An 18,494-nucleotide genomic window follows, 5' to 3' on the forward strand; every position below is an offset into this window, starting at 1 on the left:
TAAAAGAGCAAAAAACTATTTTTGTACCTTAGATGCATATCATCCTTCTGTTGTAAAGAACTTAAAAATTGAAAAGAATCTCATGTAATTCATTTTCTTATTAATAAATCTCTTGCTGAAAGGGTTATGCCAATCTCTTTGAAAAGGGCTTCTATTAGGTGTTCTCTAAAGAACCCTCTCTTGATGCAGGTTTGGTTAGTAGCTATAGACCTATTTCTAACTTGCCCTTTTTGGCCAAGGTTATAGAAGAGTGTCCATGACCAATAAGTTGAATTTTTTAATGATAGCCAAGTTTTGGATAAGAATCAATTTGGTTTTCATACTGAACATGATACTGAGACTTTGCTGCTCTCTCCGTTAAGATTCTGTATGTGCTGGCTTTGATAAAAGGTACCAGCTTTGTTCTTGTATCGTTAGATATCTATCAGCTGCATTTGATACGATAAGTCATGAGATCTTATTGCAGTGTTTAAAAGCAGTTGATCTTGGAGGAACAGTTTTTAAATGGTTTCAGTCTTATCTATGAACAATTTAGGGTTGGCAATAAGAATAATTATTCTTCTTTCATGGATATTTCTTCTGTTGTACCACAGGGATCAATGCTTTCTGCAATACTTTTTAATATCTTTTTGACACTTTTATGTATTTTGGTACAGATAGGGGGTCCCCAATCAGGGAGGGTAAGCTAAGAAGTTCCCACTCTAAAATTCCCAGAGCACTTAGAAAAGTCGGGTCAAAACAGCAGGCCCCTTAAGTATAACAAACAAGAGCAGGGAAAGAAGACCATGAAGGGGAACCCATAAAGGAACATGAGGATTTTTCACCCTAGGGGAGGAGTAGGAGGAGAAAGTGAATGATACATACCTGTAGCAGGTGTTCTCCGAGGACAGCAGGCTGATTGTTCTCACGACTGGGTGACGTCCGCGGCAGCCCCCACCAACCGGAAAAAAGCTTCGCGGGACGGTCGGCACGCAGGGCACGCCCACCGCGCATGCGCGGCCGTCTTCCCGCCCGTGCGCGACCGCTCCCGCCAGTTGAATGACTAGCAAAAGATGAAACACACAACTCCAAAGGGGAGGAGGGAGGGTAGGTGAGAACAATCAGCCTGCTGTCCTCGGAGAACACCTGCTACAGGTATGTATCATTCACTTTCTCCGAGGACAAGCAGGCTGCTTGTTCTCACGACTGGGGTATCCCTAGCTTTCAGGCTCACTCAAACAAGAACCCAGGTCAATTGAACCTCGCAACGGCGAGTGTACAACAGAAATTGACCTACGAAGAACAACTAACTGAGAGTGCAGCCTGACCAGAATAAATTCGGGTCCTGGAGGGTGGAGTTGGATTTACACCCCAAACAGATTCTGCAGCACCGACTGCCCGAACCGACTGTCGCGTCGGGTATCCTGCTGGAGGCAGTAATGTGATGTGAATGTGTGGACAGATGACCACGTCGCAGCCTTGCAAATCTCTTCAATAGTGGCTGACTTCAAGTGGGCCACTGACGCTGCCATGGCTCTGACACTATGAGCCGTGACATGACCCTCAAGAGCCAGCCCAGCCTGGGCGTAAGTGAAGGAAATGCAATCTGCTAGCCAATTGGAGATGGTGCGTTTCCCGACAGCGACCCCTAGCCTGTTAGGGTCGAAAGAAACAAACAATTGGGCGGACTGTCTGTGGGGCTGTGTCCGCTCCAAGTAGAAGGCCAATGCTCTCTTGCAGTCCAATGTGTGCAACTGACGTTCAGCAGGGCGGGTATGCGGCCTGGGGAAGAAAGTTGGCAAGACAATTGACTGGTTAAGATGGAACTCCGACACCACCTTCGGCAGGAACTTTGGGTGGGTGCGGAGCACTACTCTGTTGTGATGAAATTTGGTATACGGAGCATGCGCTACCAGGGCTTGAAGCTCACTGACCCTACGAGCTGAAGTAACTGCCACCAAGAAAATGACCTTCCAGGTCAAGTACTTCAGATGGCAGGAATTCAGTGGCTCAAAAGGAGGTTTCATCAGCTGGGTGAGGACGACGTTGAGATCCCATGACACTGTAGGAGGCTTGATAGGGGGCTTTGACAAAAGCAAACCTCTCATGAATCGAACGACTAAAGGCTCTCCAGAGATGGCTTTACCTTCCACACGATAATGGTAAGCACTAATAGCACTAAGGTGATTCCTTACTGAGTTGGTCTTGAGGCCAGACTCTGATAAGTGCAGAAGGTATTCAAGCAGGTTCTGTGCAGGGCAAGAACGAGGTTCTAGGGCCTTGCTCTCACACCAAACGACAAACCTCCTCCACTTGAAAAAGTAACTCTTTTTAGTGGAATCCTTCCTAGAGGCAAGCAAGACCCGGGAGACACCCTCAGACAGACCCAACGCAGCGAAGTCTACGCCCTCAACATCCAGGCCGTGAGAGCCAGGGATTGAAGGTTGGGGTGCAGCAACGCTCCGTCGTTCTGCGAAATGAGAGTCGGAAAACACTCCAATCTCCACGGTTCTTCTGAGGACAACTCCAGAAGAAGAGGGAACCAGATCTGACGGGGCCAAAAGGGCGCTATCAGAATCATGGTGCCGCGGTCTTGCTTGAGCTTCAGTAAGGTCTTCCCCACCAAAGGTATGGGAGGATAAGCATACAGGAGGCCGGTCCCCCAATGAAGGAGAAAGGCGTCCGACGCTAGCCTGCCGTGTGCCTGAAGTCTGGAACAGAACAGAGGCAGCTTGTGGTTGGTCTGAGAGGCGAAAAGGTCCACCGAGGGGGTGCCCCACGCTCGGAAGATCTTGCGTACCACTCTGGCATGGAGCGACCACTCGTGCGGTTGCAATACTCTGCTCAGTCTGTCGGCCAGACTGTTGTTTACGCCTGCCAGGTACGTGGCTTGGAGGAGCATGCCGAACCGACACGCCCAACGCCACATCCCGACGGCCTCCTGACACAGGGGGCGAGATCCGGTGCCCCCCTGCTTGTTGACGTAATACATTGCAACCTGATTGTCTGTCCGAATTTGGATAATTTGGCAGGACAGCCGATCTCTGAAAGCCTTCAGTGCGTTCCAGATCGCTCGGAGCTCCAGGAGGTTGATCTGCAGATCCTTTTCCTGGAGGGACCACAGACCCTGGGTGTGAAGCCCATCGACATGGGCTCCCCACCCCAGGCGAGATGCATCCGTCGTCAGCACTTTCGTGGGCTGCGGAATTTGGAATGGACGTCCCAGGGTCAAATTGGTCCGGATGGTCCACCAGAGCAGTGAAGTGCGGCAACTGGTGGAGAGGCGGATGACATCTTCTAGATTCCCGGTGGCTTGAAACCACTGGGAAGCTAGGGTCCATTGAGCAGATCTCATGTGAAGACGAGCCATGGGAGTCACATGAACTGTGGAGGCCATATGACCCAGAAGTCTCAACATCTGCCGAGCTGTGATCTGCTGAGACGCTCTGGTCTGCGAAGCCAGGGCCAAGAGATTGGTAGCCCTCGCTTCGGGAAGGTAGGCCTGAGCCGTCTGGGTATTCAGCAGCGCTCCTATGAATTCCAGAGACTGAGTAGGCTGGAGATGGGACTTTGGGTAATTTATCACAAACCCCAGCAGCTCCAGAAGTTGAATAGTGCACTGCATGGACCGGAGGGCTCCTGCCTCCGAGGTGCTCTTGACCAGCCAATCGTCGAGATATGGGAACACGTGCACTCCCAGCTTGCGTAGATACGCCGCCACCACCACGAGGCACTTTGTAAACACTCGTGGGGCAGAGGCGAGCCCAAAGGGCAGCACACAATACTGAAAGTGCCGTGCGCCCAGGCGGAATCTGAGATACTGTCTGTGAGCTGGCAGTATCGGGATGTGAGTGTATGCGTCCTTTAAATCCAGGGAACATAGCCAATCGTTTTTCTGAATCATTGGCAGAAGGGTGCCCAAGGAAAGCATCCTGAACTTTTCTTTGACCAGGAATTTGTTCAGGCCTCTCAGGTCTAGGATGGGACGCATCCCCCCTGTTTTCTTTTCCACAAGGAAGTACCTGGAATAGAATCCCTGCCCTTCCTGCCCGGGTGGTACGGGCTCGACCGCATTGGCGCTGAGAAGGGCGGAGAGTTCCTCTGCAAGTACCTGCTTGTGATGGGAGCTGAAAGACTGAGCTCCCGGAGGACAATTTGGAGGCAGGGAGGCCAAATTCAGGGCGTATCCGCACCGCACTATTTGGAGAACCCACTGGTCGGAGGTTATGAGAGGCCACCTTTGGTGAAAAAATTTTAACCTCCCTCCGACCGGCAGATCGTCCGGTACGGACACTTGTAGGGCGGCTATGTTCCCGTGGATCCAGTCAAAAGCCCGTCCCCGGCTTTTGCTGTGGAGGCGCAGGGGGCTGCTTAGGCGCACGCTGTTGACGAGAACGAGCGCGCTGGGGCTGTCCCTGTGCCTGACGAGGCCTTCGGGCCGGCTGGTTGTACATACGCTTCGCAAAAGAATAGGGTGCAGCCTGCCGGGCCCGGGAAAAACGTCCACCTGTGGAGGTGGATGCTGAAGGCGCCCGGTGGGAGAGCTTGTCGAGAGCGGTTTCCCGCTGATGCAGTTGGTCCACCATCTGCTCGACCTTCTCGCCAAAAATGTTATCCCCCCGGCAAGGGACGTCGGCCAGTCTCTGCTGGGTGCGGTTGTCCAGGTCAGAGGCACGCAGCCATGAGAGCCTGCGCATCACTATACCTTGGGCCGCAGCACGAGATGCCACGTCACAGGTGTCATAGATACCCCTGGACAGGAACTTTCTGCACGCCTTCAGCTGCCTGACCACCTCCTGATAAGGCCTGGACTGCTCCGGCGGGAGCTTCTCGACCAGGTCCGCCAGTTGATGCACATAGGTCCGCATGTGGATGCTCATATAGAGCAGGTATGATTGGATGCGGGTCACGAGCATGGAGGATTGGTAGGCCTTCCTCCCAAACGAGTCCAGAGTGCGAGACTCCCGCCCCGGGGGCGCCGAGGCGGTATCCCTCGAACTCCGTGCCCTCTTGAGAGCAGAATCCACGACCGCTGAGTCATGGGGCAATTGTGGCCGCATTAGCTCTGGGTCAGAGTGGATCCTGTACTGGGACTCTGCTTTCTTGGGAATGGTGGGGTTAGTTAATGGTCGCACCCAGTTCCGAAGCAGCGTCTCCTTAAGGACATTGTGCAGCGGCACCGTGGAGGACTCTCTAGGTGGTGATGGATAGTCGAGGACCTCGAGCATCTCGGCCCTCGGCTCTTCCACAGAGACCACGGGGAAGGGAATGCTGATAGACATATCCCGCACAAAGGAGGCAAAGGAGAGACTCTCAGGAGGTGAGAGCTTCCTCTCCGGTGAAGGCGTGGGGTCCGAGGGAAGGCCCGTAGACTCCTCTGAGGAGAAATATCTAGGGTCCTCCTCTTCCCCCCACGAGGCCTCATCCTCGGTATCGGACATAAGCTCATGTAGCTGAGTCCTGAACCGGGCCCGGCTCGACGTCGAGGCACCGAGGCCTCGGTGTCGTCGAGCGGTGGACTCCCGCGCCGGCGGGGACGAAGCTCCCTCCATCGACGTCGATGGGGACACCACCTGCGTGGCGGTCGAGACCGGCGCCGCAAGCGGCGGCGGTGTCGACGGCCCCGGCGCCGGGCTAGAGCTCGCCGGCGCCACAGTCATCGGCGGCACAGCCTGGCGCATCAGCCCTTCCAGGATCCCCGGAAGGATGGCTCTGAGGCACTCGTCCAGGCCCGCTGCCGAGAAAGGCGGTGGGGCCGGTAGGGGTGTCGGTGCCCGGATCTGGTGGGAGCCAGGAGACTGCACCGAGGTGCCGGGACCCTGTTGCGTCGGCACCTCTATCACCGACGGGGATCTCTCCTCTCGATGGAGACGCTTCGGCGTCGACTCCTCTCCGATGTGCATCGAGGGCGACCGGTGACGGCGTTTCTTATCCTTCTTCCGATGCCCGTCACCGGCGCCGGGAGGCATGGAGGAGGAGGATGACGATCCCCCTCGGTCTCGAGGAACCGGGTCAGACAGGGTTCGGTCCCGTGGGCCACGGGCTGAGGGAGTGACCGGGGCCGACTGCCCACGCGGCCTACCTCTACCCTCACCGGAGGACCGGCGGGCCGACGGGACCTGTTCTCCTGGGGTCGATGCCATCGGTGCCGATGTCTCGGGCATCGATACCGGTACCGAAGGACCGGGCGTCGATACCGATGCCGTCGAGGTCGACGTCGAGGGGCCGGCGCAAGTTCCAAAAATACGGTCCCGTTGAACTTGCCTCGCAACCTGAGTCCGTTTCCGGAGACCGAGACACAGGGGACACGACTTAAAATTGTGCTCCGGCCCGAGGCACTGGAGGCACCAAGCGTGGGTGTCGGTCTGCGAGATGGGCCGGCCGCACCGACCACACTTTTTAAATCCACTCGGGACCTTCGAGGACATCGACGGAAAAATCGCGTCGGCGAAATTAAAGTCGTCGATGGTGGCGGAAATCACACCTCGAAAATGAAAAACGACCGTGCGGCCACCAGGCCGCAACGCAACGTCCCCGCTGGAAGCGAGGGAAAATGGGAGCGCGTGCTCCTTTTTTTTTTTTTTCAAAGAAAAGAAAAGTGGAGCGCGCGGCGATAAATTAAATATAAAAGAAAATAAAGAGGTTCGCGTAAACGCGACGGTTTTTCCGGGGCTGAAACAGAGAGAGCGGCACAGGCACGACTCTCTCCAGGCGCGGAAAAAAAGGAACTGGCGGGAGCGGTCCCGCACGGGCGGGAAGACGGCCGCGCATGCGCGGTGGGCGTGCCCTGCGTGCCGACCGTCCCGCGAAGCTTTTTTCCGGTTGGTGGGGGCTGCCGCGGACGTCACCCAGTCGTGAGAACAAGCAGCCTGCTTGTCCTCGGAGAATCCAGTTTACTCATGGCCAGTAAGAAACCCAGATAGAAGGGTCCAATCACAGAAAGGTCGACTAAGAGGTAGAGCATTTAAGGGCCATCTTCCCTGGACAGAGGAAAAGGGAAAGAAGCTTCCAGAGGACACAGATGGTGTGGAACGTTGAGGAAAAAGAACCAATAGATACTACAGAATGGGCCAGCCAAGAGGAAAAGGAAATTGAACCTTTTGAAACAAAGTGAGTTTTTCTATTTCTTTTTTTTTTTTTTCCCATTTTCTCTTCCTTTTGAATGAAGGCCAGATGGGGAGGTAACTGGTTGAGGAAGCAAGCGGACAGTAGACTTCCTCCCTTTTCTCTGCTTGTGCTCCCTGGGCAGAAAAGGGTTTTGGGAAAACGGAAACTTGGACTTGAGATTTAAATTCTGTCTCTCTCTCATGGATCCCCTTATTAGGGACATCAAGCGGACGGGAGAGGTGAGAGGAGTACAGATAGGGGGAGACTCTTTTAAGATCTCGGCCTTTGCAGATGATCTGTTAGTGGTCCTGGAAGATCCCCAGGTTTCGCTGCCTTCATTGATGGAGCTTTTTGCGGAGTTTGGGGACTTCTCTGGATTTCGGCTTAATCTAGAGAAATCGGAGGTTATGACCCTTAATATGAGGGAAGATCAGTGGGTGAGATTAAATTGTCCATTTAGAAGAGCGGGAACGGCCTTTAAATACTTAGGAATTCAACTTACTAAAGACCCTAGACAACTTGGGGAGGCAAACATTGCGCACTTACTAACTAGTACCAGAGAGACTCTTAGGAGATGGGAAGGGTTACCATTGTCTTTGATGGGACGCATTGCATTGTTTAATATGGTGCTGTTCCCTAAATGGTTATATTTCCTGCAAACAATACCGATTTACCTTAAACAAAAAGACGTAAATGCATTACATAGTATGCTTTCTAAGTTTTTCTGGGCTAAGAAGAGACCTCAGATTAAGTTTGAGCATCTCATGGGGCAAGGGAGAGATGGGGGGTTTGGAGTCCCTGATATTAAACTTTATAATATAGCTTGCTTAATACGTCACTTGGGGGACTGGTACCAGCAAACAGAGGCATATACTCCGGTAACCATGGAAAAGGAGTTGTGCAGACCAAGGCACAGCTTTTATATGTTACATGCAAGGGGGAAAGAACTGGAGGCACATGTTAGATCTAGCGTTTTGATAGGACCATTGAGGGCGCTATGGAGGGATCTGGCGAAGATTTGGGCCTTTGATGGTGGGTGTAGTAGACTTCTCCCCCTGCAAGGAAATGACGCCTTCCGTCCAGGCACTGAAAATCTTGGTTTGAGGGCATGGGGAGAGAAGGGGATAGTATTTTTACATCAGGTACTGGAGCCTTCTGGAGCAATCAAAAAGATGGAGGATCTTGGTTTAAACTCTACAGATTGGAGCTCAAGATTTGCATATGAGCAGGTGCGACACTATGTAGCGTCTTTGCCCAAGCTGACGCTAGGTGTTGATGTGGCCACCAAGCTGGAAGAGCTTTTAGAGGTTCCATCAGGAGATCCTGTTTCCATCTCCATGCTATATAAGCGTCTGTTAGTTATACGACCACAGAGAGATTTAAGAAAAGTGGCTGCTAGGTGGGCAGAAGACACTCAGTCGGAGGTCTCAACCCGGGACTTACTACGGGGGTTGAGAGGGGTGGGGAAATGGACTAGAAGTATGGAGCTTCGGGAATGTCAGTCTAGAGTAATTTACAGAGCATACACATCACAGTCACGTTTACACCGGATGGGATATTTAGAATCGGCTCAATGTAAGAGATGTGGGGCGTACCAAAGTGATTTTTACCATGCTTTTTGGCAATGCCCTGCAATCGAGGCTTTGTGGAAACGGATACTAAGGTTTTTGGAGAGAGTTGGAGGCTCCCGGATTAGGCGTTTGCCAAAAAGCATTTTGCTGGGTTGCCAAAGTCCGGTGGAGGGGGGAACAGTTTACCAAAATGCACTTGTCCATAAGGCATCTGTGGTTGGTATGAAGTGTATCCTGGTGAATTGGACATTGGAGAAAGCCCCCTCTTTTTGGCAGTGGCGTAATCGTTTGCATACATTACTTTTGCTGGAGCTTCAGGATGCTCTGCTTAATTTTAACACACAAAAACATTTCTATCTAATTTGGACAGATTATATCAATGTGATGTCCCCCAAGGCACGAAGTTACATTCTTAATAAACTCAGCGCGCTAAAGGGCCACACCTCAACAACTTGTGTCACTTAAGTAAGAATGTGATTAAAGAATTAGTGGGTTCATTGAACACTCAGGCAGAAGGGGATAGGGAGGGGGGAGGGGAGTTAATATAATATAATGTACCAGGTTTGGCTAAGAGAATACGTTGGGGTGGGGGGATGGGGGGTCATCAGAGCACAGGCTCCCCATCTTGAACCCCAGGAAGGGGGGCTAACCCGACCATCTGGGGACTGCAGGTCCAGTGTTGGATAAAATAAATCATGACTCTTGCAGCAGCAGAAGGGGAGTGGTCTCTGGTATGTTTCCGATAAGAGGTTATTCTTCAATTGGTTGTTTCTCCTTTATCTGTATGGTGAAGACGTGGGGGGAGGGAGGGAATGGGGGGGGGAGTTGGGAAGGTTACTACACAATGTAAAAATTTGATGACAGATAATGCTGTATCGTTTATTTGTATCAGATGTTCAGAACTTGAATTGTCTCACAAGTCATGTACATTATGGGTGTCATCAATAAAACTGTTGAAACATAAATTCTGTCTCTCTTTTGTTTTGAAAGCAACTAAGGTGAAGCAGTGGCGTAGCTAGGGTAGTTGACACCCGGGGCCAGTCATTTTTTAACACCCCCCTCCAAAATCTAGTACTAGGCATGCCGAGAATACAAAACACTCAGGACCTATAGAGCAATTCTACCATACCATAAGCAGTCATTTCTACGAATCACACAAGGAAAAGGAAAGCATCTTAAACACTACAGTGAGCACTAGAACATCAATTCACCTATTGTAAAACGAAACCAGACAGAATAGTACAGATTGTCGATCCTGCACAGTCAATGCCAACTGAAAGCCATGTTTTTTTCACAAACACAGATACACCCTAATCCACTATAGAATAAGTAATAATAAATTTTCTATTTAGACAAAAATTAAACTGAACCCCCAAGTTGCTAGACTCTGCATACAATGCAACACCACAGAAACAGAAAATGTCCCCTAGTACTGTGCAAAATATAAAGACAGCAGATGTAAATTTGAAAAAAAACTAACAAGAACCAATCACCACTTTACAAATGAACAAATAGAAATAAAATAAATATAGAAAATAAAATAATACCATTTTATTGGACTAATACATTTAGCTTTCAGAGGCCAAAACATCCTTCTTCAGGTCAATACAGTATAGTGCTGTTACAGTATCCTATCCTAACCTGAGAAAGGGGGTTTTGTTCTCCGAAAGTTAGCCAAAATGTATTAAAATTAGTCCAATAAAAAGATTATCTTGTTTACATGTTCTATTAAAAACATTTATTAACACAGCTACAATACTACTTTATCCTAAAGCAAAAAAATAAAAATATATATTTTATTTACGTTTGTTGTCTCTGGTTCCTGCTTTCCTCATCTTCTTTTCACTGTCTTCCATCCAGCATCTGTCTTTGTTCTCTCTCTGCCATCCAGTGTCTGCCCCCTCCATCCAATGTCTGCCCTCTCTCCCTGCTCCTTCCATCTACATCTGCCCTTTCTCTGCCCCTGTCTGCCCTCTCTCCCCCTTCCATTCACTGTCTGCCTTTCTATCCCTTCCATCCACTGTCTGCCCTTTCTCTCTGCCCCTTCAATCCACCATTTGCCCTCCCTCTCCCATCCATCCAGGGTCTGCCCTCCCTCTCACTCCCCCTTCCATCCAGGAACTGTCCCCTCTCTCTGACCCTTTTTTTCGGCCCCCAAGTTCCAGCCCCACTATCCCACCAGTCCCCAGTTTCAGACCCAGAGCCCTTTTCTCCCACCAGCCCTGAGCTTCAGCCCCCAGCCACTTCTCCCTGTCCCCTTTTCAGCCCCCAGTTTCAACCCCAGCCCTTTTCTCTCACCAGTCCCGAGCTTCAGCCCCAGCCACTTCTCCCTGTCTCCTTTTCAGCCCCCACAGTTTCAGCCCCTGCCCTTTTTCAGCCCCCAGTCCCAGTACTAGCCCCCTTATCCTACCTACCCTCCTTTTCAGCCCCCAGTTCCAGCCCCCTTCATCCACATGCCTTGCATTAGGGCCCCCCTTTTTAGCCCCAGACCCATTCTCCCATCTGACCCAGGCATGCCCCATTTTCCCACCAGACCCAGGCATGGCCCCTTCTCAGACCCCAGTTCCAGCTCCCTTCTCCCATCTGAGATCCCCACCCCCCACCTCCCATCTGAGAACCCCCACCCCATCCCCCTTCTCCCATCTGGGCTCCCCTTCTCCCATCTGGGCTCCCCATCCCCTTCTCCCATCTGGGTTCCCCTTCTCCCATCCCCTTCCCCCATCTGGGCCCCCCGACCCGACCCGCCTCGCCTACCAGCTCTGTCAAGACAACAGCCCTCTTCTCCTGCCACCACCCTGCCTTTTAAAAAAAAATCAGTGAAGCGGCATGGCAGGCAGCGCCTCGCGTCTGCCCTGGTTGTAAAAGAAGTAGATCTCCTCGTCATCGTCGAGCCTCACTGTGTCCCGCCCTCGCGGAAATAGGAAGTTACCTCAGAGGAGGGCAGGACACAGTGAGGCCCGATGACAACGAGGAGATCTACTTCTTTTACAAGCACGGCAGACGCGAGGTGCTGCCTGCCATGCCGCTTCACTGATTTTTTTTTTTAAAGGTAGGGTGGGAGCAGTGGGAGCGGAGCACCCTCCCCCCCCACCCGCTGACACCCGGGGCGGACCGCCCCCACTGCCCCGCCCTTGCTACACCCCTGCATCTGGGCTCCCCTCCCATCTGGGCTCCCCATCCCCTGCTCCCATCTGGGCACCCCATTCCGACTCGCCTCGCCTACCAGCTCCGTCGAGACGACAGCCCTCTTCTCCTGCCACCACCCTGCCTTTTAAAAAAAAAATCAGTGAAGCGGCGTGGCAGGCAGCACCTCGCATCTGCCCTGCTTGTAAAAGAAGTAGATTTCCTCGTCGTCGGGCCTCACTGTGTCCCGCCCTCGCGGAAATAGAAAGTTACCTCAGGGGAGGGCGGGACACAGTGAGGCCTGACGACGACGAGGAAATCTACTTCTTTTACAAGCAGGGCAGACGCGAGGCGCTGCCTGCCATGCCGCTTCACTGATTTTTTTTTTAAGGTAGGGTGGGAGCAGCGGGAGCGGAGCACCCCCCCCCCCCCCACCTTCTGACACCCGGCCTGGACCGCCCCCGGTACGCCACTGAGGTGAAGAAAGCTCTGGATGTTTTGGGGTTTTTGTTTGAATTCTAAGGCACCTGGATGAAAACTGCTCGAGAAGAGACGTGACTGAATTTGCATATATCAGTCATTCTATTGAACTGTTCTATCCATTGAAAAGACTGAAGAGAATTTTGCCTTTTGTAAGGACATTAAAGAGAACTCTAAGAAACTGCTGAGAATCATAATAGTTCTTTTCTTTTCCACTTCACTGTGAGTGTATGGGTAGCCACAGACCTGAAACCCCTGGTAAACTGTTATGGGATGACTTCCTATTGGAGGTTCTTGGTGGGTGAATAACTCAGAGCTCTTCCGAGCAGGAGTGGTTGTCGTTCCTAATGATAAATCGTTAGTTATTAAGTAATCAATTTAAAATTGAATATGAATAAGACATAGTTATGCTTTTGGGCAATTATCCCATTTCCTCATTCCCCAAATTGAGGATGTTGAAATACTATTTGTTCAGAAAGTAAAATCTTTAGGAGTTCTTCTGGATCATTCATTCACAATGCAGGAACAGGTGCGAAAGGTTATAAAAACAAACAATCTTTGCGAAACTGAAAGTAGTCAGACATTTGAAAGATTTTTTAATCCCGGATAATTTCTGAATGGTAGTTCAAAGTATTTATTTAGATTTTGCTCACACCATGCTTAATTTTGACTACTGTAATATTTTATTGATGGGAGTAAGCAAAAGATTTTTAAGATCTCTTCAGTACACACAGAATGCTGTCGCTCAAGTAATTAAAGGAATATCTAAATTTGAGCACATCACTCCATCTCTTAATTGCCCTTCATTGGTTACCTATAGAATTGTGCATTCATTATAAGATTATGATGTTGGTTTATAAAGCTTTATGTGGTAAGCTTTATCCTGTTTTTGTATCCACTCTACACCATCAGCCCACTCATTCGTTATGACCAACAAACATTTTTTATGTACCTTCCTTCTGTTCTTTCTATTTGGAGGAATTTAGGAATTCTGTTTTTTTACATTAAAAGGTCCTCAGTTGTGGAATGTAATTCCAAACAAATTTTGATCGCTTCAAGTTATAAAAAGTTTAAATCAATGTTAAAGAACCTGCTACTTCAGGAAGCCTATAGCATCAACCCACTGTAATCCAATGACAGTGTTTTCTGGCCTGATGTAATTGCTTGAACTGCTCATGCTATACAATGTATATATTATATGGGTAATGGTCAGGCTGCCTTATTTAGTAAAGGTAATATAGATGGAGATCGTATTAATATTTTGTTTTTATGCTATACTGTTTTATTTCATTATTTTATTTTATGCATGTAATGTTGTAATCTGCGTGAATTGGTAGATTGTTTATTTCAAAATTTATATTCTGCACTAACAGATTTATAAGTGATTTGGAAATCGGAACGAAAAGTGAGGTGATTAAATCTGCAGATGACACAAAACTATTCAAGGTTGTTAAAACACATACAGACTGAAAAAGTGCAGAAAACCTGAAGACGGTGCAACCAAATGGCAGATGAAATTTAATGTAGACTAATGCAAAGTGAAGCATATTGGGAAGAATAATCCAAATCATAGATATCTGACGCTTGGGTCCACCTTGGGGGTCAGCACCCTAGAAAACGAACTTGGTGTCATTATAGACAATAAGCTGAAATCTTCTGACCAGTGTGTGGCAGCAGCCAAAAAAGCAAACAGGATGTTAGGCTGTCAGGTTCTCAGGTTCAGAGCCCGCGGGGCCAGGCTCTGGAGCAAACGTGAGCCCTTGGGCTGCTGCCGAGGAGCGACAACAGCAGGCAAAACCCACCAACCAACACTGGGTAAGCACACCGGCAGGGACTGCAGGCACTGCCCAGCGAACCGGAACACATGGACTGGAATCCCCCGGACTGGAGGACACAGGACTGGAACACACATCGGACCGGAACACACTGGACTGGAGCACACCGGACCGGAACACACTGGACTGGTCCGCACAGCTTCACCTGCGCTTAGCTACTAAGCCCCCCAGGAGTTGAGCTCCTGAGTTCGAGTAGCCGACAGGACTTACTGGATACCGGATGACATAGGGACCAGGACTGGAAACAGAAGTGCTCCTAACCCTAAACTGATCTACGTGCTCCCAAGCCCTAAACCAGCAGGAGTGTTCCTAACAGTAAACTGACAAAAGGACTTCCTAAGCCCTATACTAAACAGGAGCTCCTAATCCCTGCTCAAGAAAGGGACTTCCTAAGCCCTAAACTAACAGAGCAGGGAACTAAACACAAAGCTAACACAGGTGCTACTAAGCACCAAGCTACAAGCACAGCTTTACACTAATAAGTTAAACACAGAACTAACCAGCTACCATAGCACTGCTCTAGCAAGCTAGATACAACTAACAAGGTGCTTCCTAAGCACTACTCTGGCAAGCAACCAGAAGAGCTCCTAGCACTAAAAGGGAAGACAGGGGGGCCACAAGGAAAAAGCAGTGAAGCTAACACATAAGCCAAAAGTGCTTCTAAAGCACCAAACACCAACAGCAAAGACTGCAATGCTCCCAATAGCACAAACACCAGAAGTACTTCTAACAGCAAACTCTGCAGTGTTCCTAACAACACCAAACCCTGAAGTACTTCTATCAACAACAGAGCTTCCAAAGCCCTACACACAGCAATGCTTCCAAAACCAAGAGGGAAAAGCAGGAAAGCTAAACACACAGACACCAGTGCACACTGCACTAACACTAACCTGGCCCTTAGCAAAAGCAAGCAGGGAAACTAGACACAAAGTCAGAAGTGCACACTGCACCACCCTACCTAAAGCAAACACCACTGTTGCAAAGGCTCTGAAGGAAACAAGACCACTTCCTTATCAAGGCCCACCCTGATGATGTCACACTCCCTAGCCCCAGGCAACAGCACACTGACCCAGAGAGGCCCAACCCACACCAATGCAAAACCGTGAAGCACTTGAAGTCAGTACCCCCAAAGAGAGGTAGAGGTAACTCAGTCCACCCACACAGGTGCAGTATAGTGAAACAATTAGAGCCATGCTGCTGGAAGCTGCCAGCACAGAGAGACAGAGCCAGCTCAGAAAGGACAGAGAAAAGAAACAGAAGCCAGCTAAGAAGCTGACCCCCAGGAAAGAGGTAAGTTTGAGAGGGGTTCAGACCCCAATCATAACATAGGCATTATTAGGAAAGGGATGATAAATAAGACCAAGAACTACAATGCCTCTATATCGATCCATGGTACAACCTCACCTTGAGTATTGCATTGACAGTTCTGGTTGCCGTATCAAAAAAAGATATATCAGAATTAGAAAAGGTTCAAAGAAGAGTGACTAAAATGATAAAGGGGATAGAACTCTCTTACGAAGAAAGGCTAGAGCAGTTAGGACTCTTCAGCGTAGAAAAGAGATGGCTGAGAGGAAATATGACTGAGGTCTATGAAAATCCTGAGAGGTGTAGAACAAGTAGACGTGAATCTATTTTTTCTTTCAAAAAAATACAAAGACTAGGGTACACTCAATGAAGTTACATGGAAATACTTTTAAAACAAATAGAAGGAAATATTTTTCACTCAATGAATAGCTTATTTTCAGCACTTGATATACCACAAGTGATCCTTGAGGTGACTATGCAGTTTACAATTTCTATTACAGGCACTTTGCACTGTCCCTAATGGGCTCACGATCTAAGTTATACATTATACCTGGGACAATGGAGGGCTAAGTGACTTGCCCAGAGTCACATGGAACTGCAAAGGATATAGTTAGCTGCAGTTAACGCATCTGGATTTTAAAAAGGTTTGGACAAGTTCCTGAAGGAAAAATTCATAGTCTGCTATTGAGGTAGACATGGGGAAGCCACTGCTCGACCTGGGATTGGTAGCACGGAATGTTGCTACTATTTGGGTTTCTGCCAGGTACTTGTCACCTGGATTGGTCACTGTTAACAGACCACTGGTCTGAACCAGTAGGTTATTCTTATGTTCTTATGATATACGTGAAACTAACCCATTTAGAGGCACTGCCCCATAGAAAAACAGATTCCTGTTGCCAAGTTATAGAGGAAGAGACTCCCCCTCCCCCTTATTCCAGTGCCACCTGCTTGGGAAGAGAACAATGCCATCACTAGTTCAGTCATTCTGCCAATACATGGCACTCACAAAAGAATCAGAACAGAGCTCAGGGAATCCTTTTCCAGAGACTCAGGCAGGATGCAACAGCATTGCTTCTTATCTCCCACACCAACATTCAGCCAAGAAAGATGACTGTGGGGTTGGGATAAAAAGTTAGAGGCGTGAAAAGAACAAGTGGGGGGGGGGGGGGGAAGAAGAGACAGCAAACATCTGGGGAAGGAAGGAGAGAGGACTGTACATAGAAAGGAGAAAAGTTTAATGTGAAGGTTGATATCGCTGCCAGCCATCACCCCTCTCCCTCAGTCCATGGCTGCTACTCCAAATACCTAGGCTCCTGAAAACTGTCTTGCATCAACATTTTTTATTAAAAATAAATAATAATAAATGATCAGCCCCACTGCCATCAAATACACTTATTCATTCAACAAACCATATACTATTTAAAATATGAAAGTCGTATTGGCTACCTTTTTATTTTTTTAAACCAAAGTGAAGTTTACTGATCTAATGCCAATGGAACAGCCAAAAAAAAGTTTAATTCACACTTTCATGCCAAACTCTTCTAAAATGTTAATGGAAAGCAAAGCACTCAGGGCTAGATTTATTGAAGTGCACCAATGCCATCAGCGAACATTAAATACATCCCATTACATAAAATGTGAAGTGTAATAAAAGAACACAAAAGTTCTTGCATTTTAGTGCATAGTAAGATGATATTAATAGCACCTTTTAGTAACTTAAGCCCTTAGTGTAATAAATTGAATGTCCATATAATCTTTTTCATATTACAGATTAACAGCATACTCCACCCTCTTTCCTTCCACCTCCCCTGAGGGAGGGGAAAAAATTAAATCTACCTTGAATGTTTGTACCTGGATATTTTCGTTTAAAGGAGGTCACAGCCAAATATTCACTGACTTGCTCCTGAAGCATGTAGTATTCTCCCATTTCATCAGAAGGCCACTTGTACTCTATCAGATTTTCTGCCGGAAAGTAGCTAGAACTTAAAAGAAATAATGTATTTACAAGTCATGCTACATCTTATGTCTCATCATTAAGGTTTACCAATTTTTATGCTATTATAACTTCATCTAGCTGTGTTATAGGTCTATATACTGAAGTATGCCAGAGTAATTTCACAAGCCATTTGTTCATGTGCATTTTGCTAAAAATTATAGTATTCTCCATTCGCACAAAATCTAACCAGCACTAAATTCTTTACATTTACATATGGATCTAATTCTGAATGTTTCGTCATTCACCAATATTCAAAGGGTGACAAAAAAATCCTAGCTACCAAAAGCACTTAAAATTTGGCACTTGCCACTAAGTCACACAAAAGAAGAAAGCCTGCAGGAAAAGAGGAAGAGGGAAAGGAAGAGGAAAGAGGCATGGGGAAAAAGAACCTGAACAGAGGTAAGAGCAAGCAAGCTAAAGGATAAAAAGCAGCACAAACAAATTAACAAGTGACAAAATAAGGCACACAACCAGCTGATATTCAGCGCTATTTAACCAACCAGGAATGGCTCTTGGCCGCTTAAGTAGCTGGTTAAGCGCCAATATTCAGCATAAGATAGCCAGTTATCTGCACTGAATATTACCACTTAGCGCATAGCGCCTAACTGGCTATATTGTGCGATATAACCGGGTAGCCGCAAATATTCAGTGTATCGCTGGCTAAGTTTAGCAGCCCAATAGGACTGCCTAAATAACAGTCTGGGTGCTATAAATTGCCGGTCACCAGAAACTGCACCAGCTGGGCTCAGCACCAATTGCGGAACTTAGTCAGCCAACCTCCTGCAGGTGTGTGTGTGTACACACACATACACATATACACACATACATATATACACATACACACAAAAATATAAATATAGTCACATCACTAGCCCATAGGTTTCTTTTAAAGTTTCAAACGGTATATCCACTGTCTGTCATCCAGCATCTGCTCAAATCATATTAATCCTTTTGCTTCCCACCTCGTGTACACCCTCCTACCATCCTACCATGAATGCCAGTTCATAGCTAATTGCTGCCCTAGTTGACAGTTTTCTTAATCCTCCCCACTTTTCCCCTACAACTTCCCATATTTCTAGGAGGTGCCTTGGATATGGA

The 18,494-nt window shown here is 48.3% G+C and overlaps 1 protein-coding gene across 2 annotated transcripts in view; it reads right to left on the reverse strand.

Annotated features, from left to right (window-relative positions):
• The window catches only part of LOC115465460 (PHD finger protein 10-like), a 282,287-nt gene that overhangs the window by 234,855 nt on the left and 28,938 nt on the right, over window positions 1–18,494 (reverse strand). For both annotated transcript variants that reach the window (XM_030195940.1, XM_030195942.1), the window contains exon 3: window positions 17,252–17,382. In XM_030195940.1, the coding sequence (XP_030051800.1) occupies window positions 17,252–17,382 (131 nt within the window). The remainder of the gene's footprint in view (window positions 1–17,251; window positions 17,383–18,494) is intronic.

Source organism: Microcaecilia unicolor, chromosome 3 (assembly GCF_901765095.1).
Source record: "Microcaecilia unicolor chromosome 3, aMicUni1.1, whole genome shotgun sequence".
Taxonomy (NCBI): domain Eukaryota; kingdom Metazoa; phylum Chordata; class Amphibia; order Gymnophiona; family Siphonopidae; genus Microcaecilia; species Microcaecilia unicolor.